The sequence below is a fragment of the Lissotriton helveticus genome, chromosome 5_1 (assembly GCF_964261635.1).
Source record: "Lissotriton helveticus chromosome 5_1, aLisHel1.1, whole genome shotgun sequence".
Taxonomy (NCBI): Eukaryota; Metazoa; Chordata; class Amphibia; order Caudata; family Salamandridae; genus Lissotriton; species Lissotriton helveticus.
The window spans coordinates 739,698,166-739,724,524 of NC_136065.1; the positions used below are offsets into that span (position 1 = coordinate 739,698,166).

General features: G+C 46.5%; 1 protein-coding gene across 3 annotated transcripts in view; it reads right to left on the reverse strand.

Moving 5' to 3' along the window:
• LOC144754887 (hexokinase-1) overlaps positions 1-26,359 on the reverse strand; it is a 1,510,469-nt gene that overhangs the window by 397,075 nt on the left and 1,087,035 nt on the right. For all 3 annotated transcript variants that reach the window (XM_078643208.1, XM_078643209.1, XM_078643210.1), the window contains one exon: positions 7,754-7,873. In XM_078643208.1, coding sequence (XP_078499334.1) covers positions 7,754-7,873 — 120 coding nt within the window. The remainder of the gene's footprint in view (positions 1-7,753; positions 7,874-26,359) is intronic.

Below are 26,359 nucleotides of genomic sequence, written 5' to 3' on the forward strand. Positions count from 1 at the left end.
TTTCAATGGATTTGAACAAGGCTCCGAAGCAGCGCAGTAGATTTCTACACACAAACTGGGAAACAAGAATACATTGTTTCCAGGACTTAGGAAACAAACAAGTAAGGATGACGGGGCGAGGGGTGAAATCATTGAAACACAAAAATATGCACTTACCAGCCCCTGCCTCAACAGAACCATCACAGCCACATCTTGTATCGACATCAGAAAACTGTCAGAAACGCCCTGAGACAGGGGGCGAAAAATCAGGAGCAAGCTGAAAGATCTAATTCCACAGATAAGACTGACCGGGTGGTCAAACAAGGGGAAAAAACAACTAAAAAACACCAAACCCATGGATTCTAGCCAAGTCCACATCACCCAGCCCCTAATCTCTAATATATTTGGCTTGATTGAAGGAAAAACGCATAATCATGAAATAGCTGGAGGGGCCGAACCGGAGGGCCAAACCACCCCAACTGATGTTGTTGTTTCCCCCGACGACGCTGTAGAGGTATCGATGGACCCTGATGGTGGGAGTGGCTCTAAGTCTCTAATCATTGATTCAATCATTGGTCCCTCAGCAGATCCACAAAATTCTGATATCAAAACAACAACTGAGATTGGGACTAAGTATGAGCGCAAAATCCATTCCGCTCGCGGATTTTGCGAATTTTCGGTAAATTCGCGATCCGCGAACTCCCGCGAATTTACCGAGAATTCGCAAATCGGCGAGCGGCGGATCCGGGGGCAAAAGTTGAAGCCTGGCCTGATCTAACTATTTTACGATGGCGCCGGCAAGCTGCCAGCGCCATCCTAAAATAGTTACTAGGTTAGCTTCAACAGGAAGCTCTAATAGATAAAATAAAGCAGGTGCTCGATTTTATCTATTAGAGCCTCCTGTTGAAGCTAATTTAGCAACTATTTTAGGATGGCGCTGGCAGCTTGCCGGCGCCATCGTAAAATAGTTACAACAGGCCAGGCTGGTGTGCTTTCTTTTCCCAAATCTACTGTCGAAAATCAGCTGTGATGCTGGATAGAGGCCTTTGCATCCTTGACTTTCACGAGCGCAATCCCTTTGCTGTTCCTGTGACCAGGAGCTTCTGTCTCTTCATCTGCTGCTCTGATCAGTCTCAGACCTTTTACACACACAAGAGGCATGTGCACTCGCATGGAAGCCCCGCCCACACACTCGCGTTGTGCACCGTCTTCCCGCCATTGACCCACTATGATGGACAGCTCACCCAAGGGACCCCTGCGCCCTTCGGGGCGATTGCATAGTAACACACACATGGTCGCTGGAACTAGTTGAAGCTCAAATTCAGTGACTCGTCATCGAGGCTGGGCAGGTGTGCCTTCTTCCCAAATCTACCGTCGAAAATCAGCTGTGATGCTGGATAGAGGCCTTTGCATCCTTGACTTTCACGAGCGCAATCCCTTTGCTGTTCCTGTGACCAGGAGCTTCTGTCTCTTCATCTGCTGCTCTGATCGGTCTCAGACCTTTTACACACACAAGAGGCATGTGCACTCGCATGGAAGCCCCGCCCCAAATCCGCGGATCCGCAAAATCCGCCGATTTTGCGGATCCACGGTCCGCAAATCCGCGGATCCGCAAAATCCGCCCATGCTTAATTGGGACTATTGTTAAAAAGATTGCCAGCCTTGGAGAGAACGAAGCAAGAAATCTACCTAAGCCAGCATGCCTTCAGCCCAAAACGCCGGATAACACGGGAAAACCTCACTCACTAACAGATGATGCAGAAATATCCGAAAATGTCACATCTATATCCAGTGATGGTAGGAGGCGTGACGGGGATAGTAGTTCAGACTCAGAAATGCCATTAAAGACTGCCGCACAAAAGAAAAAATCTTTGATAAAAAAAACCCAGCAGGCATAAGGGGGGGGGGGGAGGACCTCAGACCAAGGCAATACAACAGATCTCAGGTGGGACTATTCATCTTCACAACTATGTTTCCATCTGATTCAACTGTATGCTCAGGCGGTAATCACATAGCAATGGGCGATATGGGGGATGGAAACTCTGGAAACTCTAAAAGCAAGATTGAGCTCACCCTTTCAGAGGTGCTACACTCAATTAAAAGCTTTCAAAAAAAGGTCAAGCTGGTTAATCGATGGTCACGCCATGCCACGCAAAAACTACAAGGAACAATATGGAAAGTGGGAAGGACGTGCCGAAATCACTGACAGAATTGCTTCCGCTGAAATACGTACGGAGCAGATCAAAAAGGATGTTTCCACCTTGAAGGCGCACGGAGACGAACATGAAGGCATAGTTAAAGACTTAATGCTTAAAGTTGAGGAGCAGGAAAATAGACTACGACGTAACAATCTTCGTGTTCTTGGGATCCCGGAGGGAGCAGAAGGGAGTGATCTGAGGGCTTTTATGATCACGCTCCTCAAAGGCGCTTTCCCTGAACTTCACTCCTAGGACTGGGACAAGGAGATACAACGTGCTCATCGCTTTCCTTTGACACCATCCAAACGGCCGGTGTCTTCAGCACAATACCCACGTGCTATGCTACTATACTTCGGCAACTTCCTTCTGCACCAGCTACTCTATGATCTAGCAAGGCCAGCAAGCAAAAGGGAATTCAATGGTGTTACTTTTTTCACAACGCTTGACTTTGCCCATGCCACCGTCGAGCGCAGATGGAGGTCGAGACAACTCTTTACTCCCTTGCAACAGCTAGGTGCAACCGTATATCTGCAAAATCCTGCCCGCCTAAAAGTTATATATATCAGGTGGTCACGCAAAGCTTTATCTCCAAAGTTCAGGCCCAGTCTTATCTACGTGAGATCCCTGATGCAAGAAGGAACAAAACTAAAGACTAAAAAACTGAAAGGACCAAAGCTCGATCTTTTTCTTCTACTTTAGTGTTGGGGCTTTTGCAGGATACTATAACAGAAATATTATTGAATAAGACATTGACAGATGAAAGGGCGGGCTTACAATGAGGAAATGTTAAGGATTGGTGTCGGACCGGGGGGTGGGGGATTGGGGGGGGAGGCACGGGGTTCTGATTGCTCAGATGCTCTCACCCTGGCTCTTGCAGAGCCAGGTAGCCTCAGTGGTAGGTGTTGGGTGGGGTTTGAGGAGGGGGGTAGACTCAGGGCGGGGAGAAGGGGTTGGCATCCAGGGTGTTGGCTTTCTTTTCATGTTTTTCTTTCTTCTATGGTTCTGACCATGCGAGTCTGAATAACCTCGCTGCTTGAAATGAGTAAACTACGAATAGCAACAATCAATACCTGTGACCTTAAAAAAAACGGCGGAAAACTGCTGCAGCGTTTCGGCTGCTTAAAGCTGATATCATTTGCATGCAGGAAATACATATCTAAAAAGCCTAGCTTCACTTATTAGATACACATTGATATACAGTTATAGGGGCCACAATACAAAATACTTTTCTCAGCCAATTGTTCGGTTCAATTTACACGCACAGTAGCTGATCACAATGGGAGGTGGGTTTTCACAGAATGTCGTAGGGAGAATGGAGACGTATTCACTATAGGTACAATATATGGAAGTACGCTAGATGATCCGGTAGTTTTTGATCATATGAATAATGAATTGGCCACATATCTATAATCATCTGTGGAGATTTTGATATAAATCTGCCCGCCAATAAGAATATAACTGTCGATAAAAATTGGATCTATAATGGGCGGAAACCAAAGGTATTTAGCGCTTTGAAGACACTATGTTGCGAACTAGGACTCACTGACGTCTGGCATTCACAACATCCCCTTGACCCTGGATATACATTTTATTCCTTTCCACACAACAAGCTTGTGAGATTAGATTTTATATTTGCATCCCAATCTATTCTTCATACTTGTTCAATAGAGAAAGCCCCTCATATAGTTGCAGACCACAATCCCTTAACAGTTGAACTTAGAGGGGCAGCGCCTGGAACTAGAGGTATGACCAACTGGAGCTTTGAACGATCCTTACTCCTAAATAATGAATACTGTACATACATGAGGCGGTGGATTCCCCAATTCCTTATAGAGAACGTGGGGAGCACAGGGATCGATGTAGTGTGGGATACACTGAAAGCAGCAATAAGAGGAGAGACACTTAGCTTTTCACTTTCCCTGAATAAAGAGAAATGTCGACTGCTGAGTGAAAAGCAGAATCGGCTAACTGCTGCAGAAGAAGATTTGATTAAAATGATCCAGGATGGAGGGAATCCGGCAGACGCACTGGCAAAAATGTTGGCAGCCAAGTCATCTATTATGGAGATAATAGCTAAAAAGGCATCAGATAGATTAACTGCATGGAGACAGGAAGCATTTGAACGTAGCGAGCAGGTGGGACACCACTTAACGATTAGGGCAAGACAAAAAGCTGCACGGAATACAATTGCAGCAATCAATGATCCTACATGAGGTCAAATTACAGATCCAGAGGGTATTCGGAAGGTGTTTTATTTGTATTATTAAGATTTATATCACAAGACCACCTCTGATCACCTGAAGGATATTAAGATATATCTAAATCAAATCTCAGCTGTACAACTATCCTAAGAAGATCAGCTAAAACTTGAGGAGTACCCTCAGTGGGTTGATACTCTACTGTGTATTAATAGCCTCCCTAGTGGCAAAGCTACTGGCTTGGGTAGCATTCCACTAGAATTTTATAAGAAGTTTTCGACTGAGCTGAAAAGGGTATGCATCAGCTAATTGAACATGTATATAAGGGGGGGGGGCATCTGAATTGTGGTCACCAACAAAAATAAGTCTTCCTAAAAAAGAACAAAACAGCGCTAGAACCTGGCTTCTATCGTCCTATAACCCTGATAAACGCTGATAGCAAGATCTATTCTAAAATTTTAGCTGTTCGCTTGGCGAGGGTAATCCATAAAGTAGTCTCACCCAGACAACATGGATTTATTCCAGGACGGGGCACTACAGATCACATCAGAAGGGTTATCTCACTCTTTCATGCCGCCAATATCTCTAGGGATCACATCACCCCCCCACCTGAGGACATGCACTGGCTCCCTGTTCACAAAAGAATCTCCTTCAAGCTCCTGATCCACGCACACAAGTCACTCCACAAGACCGGCCCAGCCTACCTCAACAGTCGACTCTCCTTCTACGTACCCAACAGGAAACTCCGCTCCGCAGACCTCTCCCTGGCTATGGTCCCACACATCCGTAGAACCACTGCCGGAGGCAGATCCTTCTCCCACTGCGCCGCCAAGACCTGGAACACCCTCCCCCTTATCCTACGACAAACCAAAGTCCTTCTAACCTTCAGGAGACAACTCTAGACCTGGCTGTTCGACCAGTAGCAACAGCACCCCCCCCCCCCCCTCTCCCCTCCCTCAGCGCCTTGGAACCCTTGCGGGTATGTAGTGCGCTCTACAAATTATTTGATCGATTGAGGGATCCAAATGCACTTATTTTGCTTGATGCCGAAAAGGCCTTTGACAGGGTCTCCTGGCCTTTCTTATGGGAGACCCTGGCAAGGGTCGGAATAGGCCAGGGATTTATACAGGTATTTAAGATGCTCTACTTACAACCTACTGCATGATTATATTTAAATAGAGTATTCACAGACTTATTTATTATAACTAGAGGAACCCGGAAGGGATGCCCAAGCTCGCCGCTTCTGTTTGCACTTTATATAGATCCTTTCTTACGACAGCTCAATTCTAATCCAAACATCAGCCCCATAGTTTCCTATGGCTAGGAAACGAAAGTGTTGGCTTATGCCGACAATATTGCTTTAGTAACCTTTAACCCGGGAGCATCTATGTGTAAGGTCGAGGCAGAGGCGGCGAGATTTGGTCAACTATCAGGATATTCTTTTAACAGCACTAAAACTCTAATTATTTGCAAGAATGTTAGCATGGGCAATGATACTAGACAGGTTGACAAGGCTACATACCTAGGAGTAGATATTATGGCTAATATAGAAAATATCGTGGATAGTAACATTGACCCCTTGATAGCTAAAACCAAAATTGAGTTAATAAGATTGCATAACTTACATTTATCAATAATAGGTAGATGTAATATAATTAAAATGTTTTTTGCCCCCAAGTTTTTGTATTTTTAAGGGCAATACCGTTAGAATTCCCCACCAACTGTTTTAAGAAAATTGAAGATCTGTTCTCTCGCTTTATCTGGGCATATGAAAAGCCCAGAAGAGCCTACACATACCTATCTCTGCCAAAAGAAAGGGGTGGGTTGGCGTTTACCAAATGTAAGATTTTTTTATGGGGCAACTACTCTTTTGTGTAACGTAACTCTTATCACTGATAAGCCAATAGTTAATCCTCTAGAAGATATACCAACACCTATTGAACTTATAATGGGTAAAGACATATGGGGAAGGGCTTGGAGATTTTTGAACGATTGCCACTTCAAGAAGGTAGGCTTTAAGACGCTGGCCGGTGGATATAGAATTATGAAGTTGGTTCGTAAAATTCTAGGATTGGGCCGTCTGAACTATTATACACCAATTCATAACAATCCCAATCTGCCGGAGATTTTTAAAGACTCAATAGTTAGAAAGTGGCAGGATAAAGGTCTATCCAAGCTTGGTGGCTTTTACTCTTTAACTGGTATAGCTTCTTTTGAAAATCTCAAGGAGAGGTATGAATTAGATCGGAGAGATTTTTACAAGTACCTCTAAATACACTACTTTTTATAGGAGCTGTTTATAATTCTTTTAATTCATTAATGCCATATGATACGGATGCACGAACAATAAAGTTGAAAGAAGAGATAGGCATCTCAGAAGATTTCTTTTTCTATTCAACTGAGTTAGCGCAAAGATTGTTAATGCCAGCTCGGCTCCAAGCCCAGTATTATAAATCCTGTTTCTCACACTATTATACTCTGAAAAAGATCAAGGAATGTGGGACAGGGAGAGGGAATCCATCACCCAGGTGTTCACTATTCCAGGCGGATTTACGACGCTCTAAGCAATTTAAAACAAGAGATTTCAACCTTTTTCAAAGAGGTGCTTGGGAGCGATCTTTCTCTCTCTCCATCCCTGATTGGACTTGGGGTGGACCAGGAATTACAAGGGAAGCCGGGAGAATTTTTATTTTTTATAAGTAAGGCGAAATTACGCCTATGTCTGGCTTCAGCCTGGTTAGATCCAGTTCCCCCAGGTTTTCACCAATGGTTGTCTCGTCTATTGGCTAATTATAACTTCGAAAAAGATATCTACGAAAAAAGAGGGTTACGTGCCCTATCAAAAAGCACAAAAATTTGGGAACCACTGACTAGATGGCTCGAGAGGTAAAGGATGCCCCTAATCTCTCTTAAGTGTTGGGAAGGTGTTATGTTCAAATTTATATCTTTCTTTTTCTTTTTCTTAATCCATTCTCAAACTAAAGACAAGTGAGTGTGTCCAACTCCAGGTGGGAGGGATGGGTGGGAATAAATTAACAAAATTGTGCATGATGGCTTTTTTTTTGCGTTACTCCCAAATATGTTTTTCGTGTAAATTTAAACTGACAGCTGGTACATGTAGATAAGCAATAGATGTTTTGATATATGCTTTTCGGTTCAAGTGGTAAATTGCTACTGAAAGATGATATCTGATACAAGTAATTTTAATATCATGCATTAATTAAAAAAATAATAATATTACCAGCAAGATTTGTTGTGTTCAAGTTTTGTTAAAGCAGAATTATTGTTTGATGAAATAAACAATATTTTTGTTCAAAGCCCAAGTACAACACATTTAAAGAGTGATAGATATACATATACTATAGAATATAAACTTACAGCATCTAAACTTGTCTGCTTGCAAGGAAAGGAAAAGGTAAATCCAAGCGGAAGTCGGGCGCCTTTTATTCCCATATAATCCAGGAAATCTGAGATGCAGTGTACAATGTGATCAAAAAGCTTGAAATTAAAAGAATATTATGATTAGTGATCGGTATGCACAATATTTTAAACTCTTAATTTCCTTCAGTTTAATACCATTTAAATACAAATACAATATGTATATATAATACTACATTTTCAAAAGGACAATCTTAAACAATAAAGCTGGTACTCACCGTCAATGTTAAATAAATAAAAAAGAGCGTAGAAACTGAACACCTACTGCCGCTTTAAATCTAACTGGTGGACACTGGTCCCTCTTCAATGTTTGGAGTCACGTTGATAAAAGCTAACAAACCCACCCAAAGAACATTTGCATATGATTAAGCCTCTTGGGAGGCGAAACGTGTAATGCTTGTTCTGTCTCCAATAAAGAAGTTAAAGAAGCATCGTTGGTGTGGCCTATCTCGCGTTACAGAGTGGTACGTGTGTTCTTTTGGAATATATATATATATATATATATATATATACAAGCTTCTGTGTTGAAAACAACATCCACACTCACGGGGCTTCTGGTCAAGGCTTTATTCTCGCAACCAATTGCTGAATAGCTTGAGAACAAAGGAGCAAGATTCGTTATAATGTCCTGATTCGTCATATGTCCTGACGCGTTTCGAAGGCGACTGCCTTCTTCTTCAGAGGGTGACAAACTTATTTTCAGGGTAGTAGCAGGAAAGACCTTTCTTTATGTTCATGACACGCCCCTGGATGGGCGCCGTGCCTTATGGTACATGTATTCCTGCATATGATTCTTTGTCGCATATTGCGTCTCAGTCCTGTGTTATCAATGTTGCGAGAGAGACCTGGCCTGGAAACCCCTCGCCAGCCAGGCGGCGTCATGATGTTGGAGCAAGGGGTAAGTGTATGTCCATATCCCTTTAAGCTGGATGCTCGCCATTTCTGGACTCTTTCATTTCCTCGCGTGGCGGTGCTCAGCGCAATGCAGTACCTCTGCGGCGCTCGTTTCCCATCAAGGCGCTGTGCACTCTTCTGTGGCGGGTGTGGTAAGAAAGGTGATGGGACCTTCCAATATGTGCAAGCTTCTGTGTTGAAAACAACGACCACCTTCACGGGGCTTCTGGTCAAGGCTTTATTCTCGCAACCAATTGCTGAATAGCTTGAGAACAAAGGAGCAAGATTCGTTATAATGTCCTGATTCGTCATATGTCCTGATGCGTTTCGAAGGCGACTGCCTTCTTCTTCAGAGGGTGACGAACTTATTTTCAGGGTAGTAGCAGGAAAGACCTTTCTTTATGTTCATGACACACCCCTGGATGGGCGCCGTGCCGTATGGTACATGTATTCCTGCATATGATTCTTTGTCGTATATATATATATATATATATATATATATATATATATATATATATATATATATATATATATAAATTCACTGAAAAAAAAATAGGTTTCAGGGGCGTTCTAGTTAGTTGGACATTTCACCCGTACAAAACCATTGAAATTCCCCCGTTATAGTTAGTTCAGCTAACTATAACTCGCGCGTCCGCAATGCGCTGCTGATGACGTCACATATTACATCACTCATGACATGGTCAGTGACATCACTCATGACATCACTGATGACATCTCAAATTACATCACTGATTACATCATCCTTGTGATAGAGTGGCAGACCTCCTCTCACCCTAATATAACCTTTGATACGCACACTCAAAAATAGAAACTAACATTTTCAAAACAATGGACATCAATACCAGTTACAAAAACCTATTCAGTAATTCCAATATCTACACACACATCCACTCATTCACCAACAGTCCTATACAGACACTCACACATGTAATCACTCATCATATGTACTCATACACCTATACATCCTGTTACACACCGCCACTCATCCATAGTTACTCACACATAGTCACATATGCAAAGTATCAAGCATCCATTTACTTGCATATACAGTTATACAAACACCACCACACTTACTTCTACAGAAAATTACACATACTTACTATCTTAAACAATCACATACTTATTTATACAGGAACTCACTCTCACATATATTCACTTATATACACCAATACTCACATATACAAGTTTAAAACATATGTAGTTACTCATAAAGACACTGTCATTCACTCACTAACACACCAATACACACACTCATCCACCCATACGGTCCTGCACACATGCTGTCTTCAACACATACAGTGAGTCACTCATTCATGCTTCTATGCACTAAGTAATACCCCCCCAACGAACTATACAGACACTCAGACACTCATACTGATACTCAAAAAACCAACTAATAACCCATATAGACACTCATGTAGGTATTCACCAACCCATGCAGCCACTTATACACAAAGTAAGACTGATACAGATATTTACATATTTAAACATTACTCACTAACCCATGCATTCACTCAGATACACTTAATCAGTCAGTTATACAATCAAATTTACAAACATATCATCCATTTAGACACTTATATACCCATTTATTCTTCCATCGACCTTGAGAAATACATATATAAAACATATTTCATTTTCAGAAAAACACACAGTCACTGGATGATGTCATCAGAGATGTCATTTGAGATGGGACTTCATCAGCAGTGCACTGCGGGCGCGCGAGTTATAGCTAGCTGAACTAACTATAACAGGGGAATTTCAATGTTTTTGTATGAGTGAAATGTCCAACTAACTAGAACGCCCCTGAAACCTATGATTTTTTCAGTGAATTACTAAGGTTTTTTAAATGCTAATTCCTAACTATAAAGTGCCTAAAACCTATGGTTTTTTAAGTGAATTTCAAAGGTTTTTTAAATACTAATTTCTAACTTTAACTTAACTGAAACCTAGGTTTTATTAGTGAATTTCAAAGGTTTTTTAAAGGCTAGTTTCTAACTATGCCTACAGAGGTAGGACATGGTAAGAAAGAAGAAAAAACTCACAGAAAGCAAATAAAGAAATGCAAAAAGAAGCAACAGAAGTCCTCAAAGACGAAGAAAAGTGCAGGAAGAATCAAGACATCAGCACAAAGAACCAACAGAGGAGCAGAAAGAGGCTGTGTTGCAAAATCATCCAGTATCCTGAACTTTTTCAGATGGGTACTGGTGGTAACTGACTCTGACTAACCAGTCCTAGAGCTAGTGCTATGGTAAAAGAAACTTAGAATACAGCTAAAACCCCTACATACACTAGGGAACATTATGCGTTGGAGTACCCCTGTGATTAGAATGCTCTGTAAGCCCCTAGTACATAATAGGGCGTGGGGATTAAAACTACATCTTAAATCGCGCCAGAGGGTGCGTTTCCATACTGGTGAAGAGAGGGGGGGGGGCCTAAGATCACATGTGTGCAAACACGACCGGTGGCCGTTTTAAGTTGGAAGATTAAGTCCCCTTGAATCCTGAGGGTCCCTGGGGTCCAAGTAGTCCACTAGGTACCTCCAGTAAGCACCACAGAGCTGTATTGCAGAGAGATGCAAAACCACCTCTCTGCAACACAGCGCAGTGGCGCTTACTGGATGCACCTGGTGGCTAGTTGGCCCCCAGGGTCCCTCTGGATTGAAGGGGAATTATTTCCCCAACTTGAAACACGCCACAGGACGTATTTGCACACGTCACCTCAGGCCCTGTCCCCTCCCTTCACCACTGAGTAAATGCGCCCTGTGGCATTTTAAGTTGGGAGAGTAAGTCCCCTTGAATCTTGAGGGTCCCTAGGGGCAAATTAGCTCACTAGGTACCTCCAGTAAGCGCCACAGAGAGCTGTAAAAAGGGGCGTGGCCTCTGAACACCTGTCTGAAACGCAGCTCCCTGGCGCATACTGGACATACCTGTTGACCTACTTGGCCCTCAGGGACTCTCAGTATTGAAAGATAATTAATTCCCCAACGTACAACTCGCCACAGGGCGCGTTTGCACAATGGTGAAGGAAGGGGGCGTGGCCTGAGGTGACGTGTGCAAACACGCCCTGTGGCGCGTTTTAAGTTGGTGAATTAATTCCTTGTCAATCCTGAGGGTTCCTGGGGGCCAACTAGCCCACCAAGTACCTCTAGTATGCGCCAGAGAGCTGCGTAGCAGACAGGTGTTCAGAGGCCACGCCCCTTTTTACAACACTCTGCAACACAGCTCCGTGGCGCTTACTGGAAGTACCTGGTGGGCTAGTTGGCCCCCAGGGACCCTCAGGATTGAAGAGGTATTAATTCCTCAACTTAAAAAGCGCCACAGGGCGTGTTTGCATACATGTCGCCTCAGGCCCCGGCCCCTCCCTTCACCATAGTGCAAAAGCGCCCTGTGGCGTGTTTTAAGTTGGGGATTAACTCACCTTGAATACTGAGGGTCCCTGGGGTGCAACTAGCCCACCAGCTACCTCCATTAAGCGCCACAGAGCTGCGTTGCAGAGAGGTGTAAAAAGGGGTGTGGCCTCAGGACAACTCTCTGCAAGGCAGCCCCCTGGCGCATACTGGAGGTTCCTGGTGGGCTAGTTTGCCCCCAGGGACCCCCAGCATTCTATGGGAATTAGTTCCCCATCTGCAAACGCACCAGGGAGCGCGTTTACTGAATGCTGCAAGGAGTGGGCGTAGCCTCCGGCGCGATGCCGGTCTTTTCTTTTCATTTTTTTTTTTAAGAAGGCTGTGTAGCCCCCCCCCCCCCCCTTCTTTTTCTAATTTATTGGCCCCGGGGACCCGATCCCCCAGGGCCTGCTCCCTAATTTTTTTTTTTGTAAAAGAAAAAATCAGGAAGGGGGCAGCGCAGCCCTCCTCCCGCGGCCATAATCTGCCCTGGGGACCCCATCCCCCGGGGCATGGCCCTTTTTTTGGGTTTATTCTTTTGGAGGGGGGCTGCCTTGCCCCCCTCCTTAGGCCAGTTATGGCCCCGGGGGACCCCATCACCCGGGGCCGGCCTTTGTTTATTTTTTTAATTTGAGGAGGGGGGCCGTGTGGCCCCCTTCCCAGGCCACTAATAGCCCCAGGGACCCAATCCCCCGGGGGCTGGCCTTCTCTGTTGGGGACTGTGGGAGGGTCCCCAATCCCCCCACGGTCCCGCCGGCTCCACGCCTCCTGCGGGAGCCGGCATTGCTTTTCCACACGGGGAGCTGCTAAAATGCAGCTCCCCCTATGGAAAGGCAATTTGCTTTGGTATTTGGAAGAGTTTCCTGCTCTCTCTTCCAAATACCAAAGCAGTTTGCTATGGCAGGGCGCCCTGCCATAGCAAACTACAGTGTCCCGGGGGTGGGCACCCCGGGACACTTGCAGGAGCCAGCCCTGGGGGGTGGCGGTCCCCAGGGCCATAACAGGGCTCCAGGAGGGGAGCCACGCGGCCCCCCTCCCAACATTTCGAAAGCACTGCGGAGGTGGTGGTCCCCGGGGATGGGGGGTCCGTCACGGACCCCGCAATTATAATATTTAAGGCCCCGGGGAGGTGGCGGTTCCCCGGGGTTGGGGGCCTGTGAGCCCCCCCCCATATTTTTTTAAAGCCCTGGGGGGTCCTGGTCCCCTGGGCTTGGGGGGACTTTGAGCCCCCCCACCTATTTCTTTTTGTAGCCCCGGGGGGTGGCAGTCCCCGGGCTGGAGAGGGCTGAGAGCCCCCCACACATATTCGAGAAAAGCCCCGGGGGTGGCGGTCTCCAGGGCTGGGGGGCCCCTCTGGGCCCCCCATTACATTAAATATATTTCCCCTGGAACTTGGCCCCCCGGGTGCTAAATACTAATGAAGCACGGGTGCCCGCACTTCGTTTTTTTTTTCCCGGCAGGATCTGCACACCCGATTTAAAAAAAAAAAAAAATTGGGAGATTGTCAGGGATGCGCTGCAGCCCTGCAGGCCCCTTGGGAACAAGCCCTTCTGCTGTCAACCTCGGGTGTGGACTGGGCAGTGCTTGAACTGTCTGGGGCAGAGTGCACAAGTTCAGCAAGAGTCAGTGGAGAGAACATGGCAGCTGCTGGGACAAAAGTAGCACACGCTGGGCATCGCGTATAAACCAGTCTGAGTAACGCTGAATGACAACATTCAGAGCTTCTCAGGCACTGGGAAAAGCCAGAAATGCGGCTGGATTTCTGCACCATACGGTAGAGCGCACAGTGTGATCTTTAACAAATTTCCGACGCACAAGCCAAATAGTGTGAAATAGATAGTGCAACAGTATAAAAATAAATCTCCACGTTGCTGTGCTTGTCCTGTTCCTTTATTTTAATCCACTTGATCATAATCTTCCACTCCCTTATGCCAACGCATTTCGTCGTATATGGATATGATCCACGACTGTTCCTTCGCTCCACCATCACACAGACACAGGTGCCAGTTGGTTGCACGTGAGCACCTTTGGTGTAGCGGGTGAGGGGGGTGGCGGGGAGAGGAGACAGAGGCATGGTCCTAAGATGGCGGCGCCCCAAAGACATCGGTAACGCTGACTTTGCCTTGGTGTGCCATCAATGCTGCGGCAGTCCTGGAGAAATGTGTCATGGGAGTGCTTTTGTGTGTGCGTGTATAAGGGGGTGTGCGTGTATGAAAGACTATGTTCACATTTGTGTGTGCTTGTGCATGTCTGTGCGTGTGATGGTGTGGACATGTATTTGGGTGTTTTTGTTTTAGAGCATATGATTCTCTGTGTGCTTGTGCGCGCAGATGTTTCTGTATGTGTGCTTATGTCTGTGCGTCTGATGGTGTGTGCATGTATTTGAGTGTTTTTGTATTAGAGCATGGGATTGTACATGTGCGTGTGGATGCTTCTGTATGTGCTCCCTCTGTTCACGTATGAGAGTGTGTGCGCACATTTGTTGTGTGCTTGCGCATATCTGTGCGTGTGATGGTGTGTGTGTGTGGGCATGTATTTGTGTGTACGTCCTTGGGTATTTTTGTACTGGAGCATGTGATTGTATGCGTGCTTGTGTTTTTGATAGTTTCTGTATGTGTGCTTGTGTGTTTGTGCGTGTCTGCGTGTATGAGAGAGAGCATTTGTGTGTGCTTGTGCATGTCTGTGCATGTGATGGTGTTTGCATGTGCATGTATTTGGGTGTTTTTGTATTAGTGCTTGGGATTTTATGTGTGCTTGTGTTCTTAGATGTTTCTGGCTATGTGCGTGTCTGTGTGCATCAGTGTGCATGAGTGTGTGCTGACATTGGTGTGTGCTTTTGCATGTCTGTGCGTGTGATGGTGTCCTTGATATTGACTTTAACTGCTTGATGCCTGACCTTAGGATGGCCACCAGTGTACCGTACAGTCCCCTGCCTGACCCCAAGATGGCTTCCATAGTGGACCCCTACACTTTGTTTTACTTCCCTGGGACAACAATTGGACATTAATCAGACCTTGAACCTATCCCCTTACTTGCCTACACATCAGGTCTTTGAACCTGCTGAACTTACCCCAGACTGTGGAGACCTAGCGATTTGGCTGATGCCCGGTGGAGCTACCATATAGCTAAAGAGGAGATGTGTGGTGGACTCGCCCTCCCTGCCGTCACCTACCCAGGCGGACCTTGGCCGTATTTTTCCCTCGTCTCTATGTCCTATCTTCCTCCTACCCCTTTACCCTATCCCCTTACACTTCCTTGCTCCATTCACCTTGTCCCCTATGTTCTTTAAATGCTTTTCTTGATACTTAAGTAACTTTTAACTGATGTAAATTGCAACATTATTGTCCCTCATGTAAAGCGCTCTGATTTCATCTGGTCTAGCCAGCGCTATATAATAATTAATCAATTAATTTTCTTCCCATTTAGTACTCTTTCTCTCTTTGTCTTCCTCCCTAGCTCCTATCCACTCTCCCCTGAATCTCTCACCTTGCCTGCTAGTCAGCCTAGCCCCCTGTCCTTTGTGCCCTTTGATTAAGCACTCCTTCTCCCCTTGTTGGGGAAAGATCCAATATTTATACTCTGGAGTCTCAGCGTACCCGCTGAGAGAATGCACTGCGCCAAGGGAGCCACTCACAGCTGAGGTATGGTATGGCACCCCTTGCCAAAGTACTCCCTCTCCCTTTTTGGGGAAGGATGCAGTATGTAGGCCTTGGAGTCTCAGAGACCCCTCTGAGAGAGTCCATTGCGTAAAGGGAGCCTCCCGCAACAGAGATAGGGAAGTGATACCACTTCCCCTGGGATCACAGCTTACTGAACTTTGGACGTTGCTTTGACTCGTCTACCGGTTTGTGTCCCAGTCACCCTTCCCCTCCTCTTTCCTTGCGGTGTCCTTCACCCTCCCCTCCTCTTTCCCGCCTTCATTACCTGTCTACTTCCCCAGCTCCTTCCCCCTCCCCTAAATCTTTCCCCTTGCCTGCTTTTCCCCTTACATATGTGCTTATTGTTTATCCTGACCTTACAACTAACTATGTTGCCATGCTCTAATAACTGTGTAACCTTTGTAACGATGTAACCTGTAACTATGATCTTATGCTCATGTAAAGCACTCTGAAACCTCCGGGTCTAGCCAGCGCGATATAAAACCTTTAAAATGAATAAATAAATAAATATGTGCGTAAAGGAACTAGTCAAACATAGTGCAGAAAAATATCAATACATTAATGATGAATATTTATCTATACATTCATAAAAATTGCAATATAGCGCATCCTAACTGTAAAGAATGCTATTGTGTACCTTATACTCCCCATAGTGAAATGTGATTAAAACTTCGAAAGAGACCTATGTGTGGTTATGCATTCACAACCACCCGTGAATCATTTTGACATATCTAATTAAGAATAAAATGAGACTGATACCTTAAGTATCCTTGGTGTATCACAATGCTGCAAAATTAAATAATAGTACTAGGTTAGGATTCAAAACAACGGAGGCATGAGACCTAAACTCTACGTTTATTTACTTGTTTTGCAGTTACCTCAACATAAAGTGCATGACCTTACCTTATACACAGTGTGACCTGCTGCTAAAATATGAGCCCGCATGTCATGCTCGGGGTTGTGGGGGTCATGCACCCCTCGCCCTTGCGGTGGTTGTAAATTATCAACAGATTCTCAACCACGATCCTACTGAGCCGGCAGGAACTTAGTCTTCCCTGTGTTAATAACTAGTCCCCTTGAGTCACTGAAGGTCTTGAAACTAGTTAGAAGACTCTGCAGGCCCGCTGGGGTTTTGGAGATCAGGAGGGTATCATCTGCAAATAGGAGGGTAGGTATTCTCCTGCCAGCCAGGGATGGTGCGTCTGCAGGATGTTGTAGCAGATGCTCCACCACTCCGTTGACATACAATGAGAACAGAGTGGGGGTTAGCACAAATCCCTGGCGGACACATCCATTTACAGGAATTTGTGATGTTTTTTGTCCCTGGCTACCCCACCTGATCTGTGCGAAGTTATCTGCATGTAACTTTATCAGCATGTTTAATAAGTATGGGGGAATTCCCAGTGCATCAAGCACACTCCAAAGTTGGCTACGTGGGACCAGGTCAAAGGCAGCCCGTAGATCTATGAATGCAAGGTACAGACTGCCTTTGCCCAGTACAACCACTTTCCAAAAAAGCATCATTAACCGGAATGATTGCTCTATAGTCCCCATACCTGATCTGAAGCCAGCCTGGAAGTCTGAAAGAATATGCTTCTCCTCTACCCACTGCAAGACCCTTCCTAAAACCACTTTACCTGCCACCTTCTGTGTGGAATCCAAGAGGCTTATAGGGCGATAGTTGGCAGGGTCGTCCCGACTCCCTTTCTTAAAGATTGGGACGACCTCTGCGCCCTTCCATGAGTCCGGGAGAGCCGCACCAGCCAAGCCAGCATTCAGTAAGGAAGCAATGAGTCTCCCCCACTCATCTGGATTAATGTGGAGCAAGTCTCCTGGGAGGCCATCAGGGCCCGCTGCCTTATTGGGGACAAGGCACTTAATCGCCCCCACCACTTCCTTGGATGTACACAGGAGTTCCTCGTTAAGCTCAGTGCAATCTATGGGGTGCTGTTCAGTCAGGGTTACCTCAATACCCGGAGCCATTGTGTAGAGCTGGGAGAAGTGGTCAAACCACACGCCCTCCGCTATATTGCATGTTATAAGCGAGTCCACAGGTTTGTCCCTAGGTCTTATTAGGTCCCAAAATCCCTTTGAGTCCTTCCTTGAGCTTGCCACCTTTAGGTCATACCAAAACTGGTTCTCATGCTCAGCCTTGGCCTTAGATATTGCCCTTCTATAATTACTCCTTGCAATGCTAATCAGGCCTCCATCCTTGGCTTTCACCGCCTTGATTAGCTCCCTTTTGGCAGCACGACAGGCAGAGGAGAACCAACCCACATTGCCCATGGGTCCACCTCTTACGTTGCCCCTTGTGCCTACAGGACGAACTAAAAACAATTCACCTAAGGCGTTGGTGGTTTCGGCAAACAAAGCGGGAACCTCATGCGTGCTGAGTGCGAGGGAGTCTAAACGGGGCATGATATTAGACATTATGGATTTTACTTCCAGGATCTTCCCCTCATTGGCAGCAATGGTGTTCCATTTCGGGCGCCTACCACAGTTAGAAGGGCATACTTCGCGTGTTGTTTTCCATACATGTGGAGTTGGAGCTGGGGTCACTCCCGTCCAAAAAGGGGACAGGGACAGAGATAAAGGATTGTGGTCGCTGTCAGTGGACGGTAAAACCAGCATGTCTATCAAATGGGCCCAAAGTCTATAGTTCAAGAGAATAAAGTCAATTCGTGAGGAATGGCCTACTCTGTTAAACGTATGTGCCCCGGTAGGGTCTGAATTTGATCTGCCGTTGGTTGCCCTAAGGCCATGTTCCAGGAAAAGGGCATTAAGATCAATGGCACTTTGGGTCCAGCTTCTAATTGGGGATAGTGTGAGGGGGGGGGATACCTCTTCTTGCATTGTCCTCCCGGGTACCCAATATATCCTCCCTAGCAAGGGGTTCAAATGTGCAATTGAAGTCCCCAGCCAGTATGACAAGGGAGTCAGCACCACTAGATCTAAGTTCCTTGTCGATGCCCGTAAGGGACAGTGTGGATGTGCCACCCCTTGTTCCTCTGACATAGATATTAAAGACTTCGAGCACCCTCCCCCCACGTTGCCCTCTAACTGTTATTCTCTGCAGATCTGGTGATTTGGTGGCTATAGACCTGATGGAGAAACCCAGGGAAATACTTGCCCAAATTAGTAGACCGCCAGAGGGGCGGCCCTTCCCACCAGGCGATTGTATTGCAGAAACAAAGTAGGTAGTATAACCCACCTTGTGACATGGTTCCAAGCACCAAGTTTCCTGAAACAAGCAAATCCCGAAAGATTCAACAAATGAATTCCATTCAGGTATGCCAGTATTCCGTGCAAGACCCGCTATATTCCAACTGACCACCTTCAGGGCTACACCGCCAGCTCCTCCCTGCCCTAGCACAAATTCGCTCGCAAGGGGGTCATGCGCAGTGCTAGGGGCCTCCTCCAAGACCAAGGATAAAGCTTCCCCCCAGGCACCTCCAAGGAGGACCGTGCAAGCTCAAGATCTTCAGCACCAGCCACAGACAGGTGACCCACAGACATAGCGGGAACAAAAAGTGTACAAGTAGATGGCTTCACCATTTCCCCTCTAAGGGTTGAGCTGTCACTTGATAACTCCCCAGATGCCTCAATATACTTCTCCCGTAGGGGGCAACTAGCATGTCAATAGCTATGCCACAACTGACCCTGCGGCTGGTACGGGCTATTGCAAAATGGGCTAAGTTGGGAGAAATTACCACGAACCTGCCTGCCACCCATTTCCTCCCACACAGATGTTCCAACTGGCCTGACTAATAGGTTTGGGGGATTAAAGAAGCTGAGATCACGTGTGCCTATTGCTCCACCGCTACCTGGTGAGCTGTGCTCCCTAGTAGGAAAAGAACAGACATAATTGGCCACCCTTGGCCTCGAAATTTACTATGATACAGTCCCCGCTTAAGTTTTTTGGTCTAGTGCCGATCCAGCCAACTCTCCTTACATGAATTACCCGCCCATCCCAGGTATCCGGCAAGGGTCTATTTTCTTTGAGCCAAAACAAGGTCTTCAGCAATTCCACAAAAGACTCGTGTTTACCTGGACTAAGTTCGGGCACCCCAGTCAGTACTGCCACAAAAGGCTGGCAGTCGGGAGGTAAGTTAGCATTTGGGACCAACCCCCCCCTTAGGGCCCCTGCCTGACTGCAAGGCATTGGCTTGTAAAAGTTTATCTATTTTAGGATTTGTATTATCAGGGGCATTGCTGGTGGCTGGAGTGTTAATGCTTGCTCGGCCAGGAGTGCCATTAGCCCTGGGACATGCCGTCATTTTGGCTGGAATAGTATTAGCCTTAGAGATCTTCAAATTGACTGCGGCATTAGGTGCCAGCGACCAGGGCTTCTTGGCTACCCCTGGGCGAGCCACAGGGTTAGAAGCAGAAACAATCCCCACCGGCACCACAGGAGCGGGACCGGCTATAGTGTTGGGTATAGAAGTGGGACCTTGTGGGGCTATGGGAGTCTCCCTGCTGTCGGGTCCCCCCCAGTCCCCTCCTCCCTAATTCTTAACTGTAACTTAATACATGATTTTAAGGAGAAGAAGTTGTCTAGGGTTGTCTGCTCTAGTTTGTCCACCCGCTCTGATAGTCCTTGGATTCTCTCTAACACAGGGAGAAGTAGTAGTTTCATCATTTTCTCTATATTTGCGATGGAGAGAGAGTCTGAGGGTGAAGTCCCTACAGAATCACTAATCTGGTCTGGACAGACATTGGGCACTGGCCCTCCAGGTAGGCCCCCCCCCCCCTTCGCTCCCATCAAAGTACTGGTGACTCGTCCCGCTACCTTTTGGGCACCACCTGTCCTAGTACCAAACCCCTGGAGTCTCTTATATGGATTGACCAATCTACCTTTCCGTGGGCTAGCCACTCTTTTTCGTTTGATTGGAACTGAATGTATTTGTGCCTGTACTACGAGTGCAGGTAGGAGAGGTATGTCCACATGAGTAGGATTTATAGCTAGGGACAGTGTGGGGGCAACTGACTCACTAACCAGGGGGTCTGGGGCAGCATTGATTTCAACTAAATGAGCTTCATCCGTCAAACTCTCCAGCCTATCTATGCTAGCTCTTCGAGCGGTCACCCGGGGGTGATCCAGGGGAGGTGAGGCAGGGATCAATGGGTCAAGAGGTCGCACTGGAGATGGTACCAAAGCTATCGGACCCAGCGATGACCGTTTGTCAACAAGGCGTTCGAGAGAGGCGACGCTCTGTCATAGCGATCTCCTTTTCGATGACAGTAGCCACACAAGTGATAAACTGATCCATGGTGCCGACCATACCCCCCTCTTCCCCCCTACCCCCCTTCTCAGGTGTTTGCCCGATTGAGTTGCCATCGACATGACGGGGATGGCAGGGTCTGGACACAGTACCTACAGTGAGAATCTTAGTCCTGGAACGGTGTTGGACATACAAGAATCCTGGGTTCCTTTGCAGCCAATTGATAGTTTTCAAGGGGGGTGGCCCAGCCCAGCCCCAGACAACCCCAGACGGCCAGACGGCCCGCCCTCTGCCCGGCATCGCCCGCGCGCGTCCCGTGACACGGGAGGAGTGGCTGTTCTTTATGCGCCTCCTGGCGCTAGCTAGTGACGCAGCAAGCGGCGTCCACGGGCCCTCGCAAGGGACGCTGGGCAATGTAGGCAGGCTGTGGTGGAGAACGGTGAACGCTCCCCCCTCTCGGCGGCCGCTATGGCAGGTGCGGCGGCGGGGGAGAGCAAAGCAAAGCAAGGGACGTGGCTGCCAGCAAGACCTCTCGGTAGGTGATACGTCCTGTCAATGCTCCCGGTCTGTTCGTGGCCCCCGCTCCACGACAGGAGCGGCTGTTCTTTATGCGCCTCCTGGCGCTAGCTAGTGACGCAGCAAGCGGCGTCCACGGGCCCTCGCAAGGGGCGCTGGGCAATGTAGGCAGGCTGTGGTGGTCAACGGTGAACGCTCCCCCCTCTCGGCGGCTGCTATGGCAGGTGCGGAGGCGGGGAGAGCAAAGCAAAGCACGGGACGTGGCTGCCAGCAAGACCTCTCGGTAGGTGATACGTCCTGTCAATGCTCCTGGTCTGTTTGTGGCCCCCGCTCCCCGACAGGAGCGGCTGTTCTTTATGCGCCTCCTGGTGCTAGCTAGTGACGCAGCAAGCGGCGTCCACGGGCCCTCGCAAGGGACGCTGGGCAATGTAGTCAGGCTGTGGTGGTGAACGCTCCCCCCTCTCGGCGGCCGCTATGGCAGGTGTGGCGGCGGGGGAGAGAAAAGCAAAGCAAGGGACGTGGCTGCCCGCAAGACCTCTCGGTAGGTGATACGTCCTGTCAATGCTCCCGGTCTGTTCGTGGCCCCCCACGATCCGTTTGGCCTTCCGAATACCTATTCACCATCCCCTGATCCCCCCCTTCCATGTTCTTTTCTCTCCTTCAGCCGTTTTTTTCTCCTCTTCCTATCTGTAATGTCTTCCTGTTTCTAGGTTTCTGTCAGCCCCCGCATCTTGCAACTTTCTCATTACCTACCAGCCGCTGAGATTTTCCCTTTTTTAGGTTTTCTCCCCCTAGTCTCTTTTCCCATTGTTCTGCCTTCCCCGGCACCTGCCCTCTTTCCCCCGCCTCGCTACCTCCGTGTCTCGCGCCCTTTCTGTCAAGAGAGCAGAGATAAAGATAAATTGAGAGAATGAGGAGGCGGTGAGAGGGACGGTGCGAAAGGCATATCTCCTGCTGTCATGAAAGGGTAGACAAGACTTAATGATAAAGTGGGATCTGCAGGTGTTCAGTTTCAATGCACTCTATGCCTCCTTGTGCTCTAAATCGCCACACATTATGACAGGGCCCGGCTTATTTTTGCAATGGAATCTGAAGACAGAGCTGTAGTTTTGAGGACTTGCAGTAAGCGCAACATCCGCATGAGATTAGAAAGGGTGTCAGTAAAATGTCGGTAATCCCATCTACGGGGGGGGGCGTGGGTGGTGGTGATCATATCACCGGCTAATGATAGCGCCTAGTGCGGCGTCTCTCCTCACGTGTTAACTAAAGCGCAGCGTGTACAGCCGGAATGACCCCGCTTCAGCTCTCAGTAAAACCGCACTGTACTCTAATGCTCCTCTTCAACCGCAATTCATGTCAACCAAAAGCCCTGGGAATGGAGTGCAGAAAATAGCTCAAGGGGCGAAGGCGCCTGCTGCAGGGATTTGTGTAACCCCGAGAATTGCAGTAACGTAGCTCAGCTAGTTAAGCCCAGTGTGTGGCGATATGTTCAGAAACTGTGGGACTCAATTAAATTCATAAAGCTTTATTCGGTACATATAAAAAATGACCATAAAAGCACATGAGAAAATACACAGTGTGACAAATATTGCAGAACGTACATATATACGGGTTAAAACATCATACTTTTCCTGGCATTAATTGACTGATATAAAAATGTAGCAGTAAAAAAGCAAACATCAGGAGATTGCATATTAAAAATTAATGTTATTGCATCATTAATAGAACAGAGTCCATATTTTATGAACAAAGGTTTTAAATAGGCAATACGAAAATTCATATAAAGTTTACATATCATAAGAAAGTGCAAGGTGCTCTGCTTGGATAGGCCATCACATGGGCAGGGTCCGCTGGGATATTTCTTAAGGTGGGGGAATGCCACCAAATAGTGTACCAATCCAAATCTTAGTCTAAGGAGTACAAATCTATGGGATGGGCGGGTCACCTGTGATAGATATAATGGAAAGCCTTCATTAACAATGCGATTGTTTTAAAACAAAGTAGAAGACAATAATCCATTCCTGATTGCCCGCCTCCTGGTTCTGTACAATAGAAAAGTTGACTTTAGCTCACTTTTGGGTATTGCGGCAGCAGCATGCGGGTCAACAGTTATGTTTATGTCAAAAATTTCCAGAAAACTGTGGACTATATATTTTAACCAGGGAATTTTTAAATAATTATCTAATGTGAGACAATCCTCAATAACAGATCTATTAAAAGCAGTCTCCTCCTTTAGCCAGATGGATCGCCAGATCATGAGAGGCCTTAGCGATAACAAATCTGTTAAGTAGTCAATCCCCAGTTCTCTGTGGACCAGCTCAGTTGGGGCAGATATAGGCAAACATAGAAGCTTTTTGAGGAAAGAATTTTCCTCCGTCTGCAAACTACTATCAAGATGGTAACCCCAAACTCCAGCCCCGTATAGGGCAATAGAAACACATCTGGCTTGATAGATCTGTAACATATCCCTGATGCATCTGTCACCAATCTAAGCCGCAAATCTAAAAACCCCATGGGCGCTTTTAGCCATTTTATTACGAACATTAGTAAATTCATTAGACCATGATCTATCTTTGGTAAAAGTTATTCCCAAATAGCGGAATTTATCTACCTGTAGCACTTTTTGGCCATCTATAAAAAATGCATTTAACAACTTTCTTCTTGCCCCACAGGTCATGGTATGTGTTTTACCTTTGTTGATAACCAATTTCCAGTCCTTAATAAAAACAGAAAATCTGTCAATCAGCCGTTGTAAACCAATGGGAGTTCTAGATAGTAGCACGGCATCGTCCGCGTATAACAATACCGGCACTTCAACCCCGTTGACCTTGGGCGCATCAGCATTAATAGTTTATAAAACAACATCAATTTCATTAATAAACAAGGTAAAAAGCAAGGGAGCAAGGACGCAGCCTTGTCGGATTCCCCCTTTTACACTAAATTTAGGGGTACACTCTCCTTTAACGCCGTAGCGCACACTTGTTTGTAGTTTTTCATAAAGCCGGGCCAGAAAGGAAATTATACCCTCCGGGGCCCCAAGCTGTAGCAGGGTTGACCATAGGATGGAATGGTCCACCAGATCGAAAGCGCTACTTAAATCTGCGAAGCAGAGGAAGAGGGAACCCCTGTTTTGCCTGGGTATACTTCCCGATCAATATATCTAAATTTATGCATTGATCGAGTGTGCCCCAGCCTTTCCGGAAGCCATATTGGATGTTAGCCAAAATCTCATTGGCCTCCACCCATTCTTCCAATCTTACCAGCAGTACTCTACTCATGATCTTAACTGAGGAGTCTAGAAGAGAGATAGGGCGGTTGTTTTTGACATCCGACCTATCGCCCTTCTTGTGAATTGGGATTATAATAGATTCACCCCAAGTCGTGGGGGCTCCTTTACGTACCGCTGCGTTGAAAACGATGGTTAGAATGGGGCTCCACACAGCTGGAGCGGCTTTATAGACGTCTATAGGGACCCCATCGGGCCACTGGGCCTTTCCCCCCTTGCTAGCACAAATGCCCAGTTCAACCTCCGCAACTGTGATATCCAAAGGCACTATTGGCCAAGGGCTACGGTTGGATTCATAACAATAATCAGATTTAAAAATCGTAGAAAAATGAGATACCCAAGCCTCACTGGAAACATTAGAACTAAGCTCAGGAAAAGAATCCTCCTTAAGGAAGGGAGAGTTGACCGTGGCCCAAAAAAGGCCACAATTGGACAGTCCTGCAGCCTGTGTTAATGTTTCCCAGGCCTGCTGTTGCAGCTCTCCCTTCCTATGCTTTAAGGCGGTTTTATAATCAAATCTCAGCTAAATGATCAGTTTATGATCCCTAGGCCTTAACGTCAGTGCAAGTTTTAATTTGGTCAGGAGTGTGGTACAGGTATGGTCAAACCAACTCGGTCTATGATTGGATTTCGCTTTACCGGGCCTAGTGAACATAACATCTATACATTTATTAATGCCGTTAAAAATGTCTAAAACCCGATCTGGACCGTTATAGTTGTTTAGGATAAGATTAATTTCTCCTAAACTCCCTTTGACACTGGAACTTAATAGTTCCTCAGATTTTTCCCCTTTCCACCTCAGTCTTACCCCATTCGGTCTATGTGGTTCAATGTTCATCACTGTTCTCCCCGTATGGACTGTCCTGCCTCCCCAGATAGCAGTTTCTAGGATGATGCAGTTATGATCGCTCAAAGAGGAGACTTCGATCCTGGGGTCCGAACAATAGGGGACAATGTTAGAAGACACAATAACATGGTCAATGATAGAACTGGAGTTCCTACTCTTAAACTTAGGGACAATCTGACCACTTTCATTGTAATTTAAAATTTCCAGATCATAGTCACCCATTAATTTATTAAGTAATTCGCCATAAGTATTATGGTGGAAATGCAGGTCGTCCACTCCAGGGTTACTTTTGACCCCACATACCTTTTGGGAAGACATTTCACAGAGCGGGATATTAAAATCGCCTACCCAAATAAAATCAAAAGAAACATTTGACTCAGCAACCAACTTGTCAATAGCAATGGCCAAACCCTTCACAGCTTCGTGTCGGGTGTTATCAAAAATATTATTGTAAAAATTAAGAAGGAGTATATTACGGCCGTGCTTCTCATGCAACCAAAGAATCTGCACATGAGCCCCCACACTCAAATATCTTTCGACGATCAGAGTCTGATTAACAGAGACTAGTATCAAAAGTCCGCCTTTGGCTCTTCCTGACACAGTCCCCTGCGCTAGTAAATTGTATGAGGCAAAACCCTCATAGTTAACAAGGTCTGTACACCATGTTTCTTGGAAGCAAACAATGTTGTATGAATTGATTAGATTCATCCAGC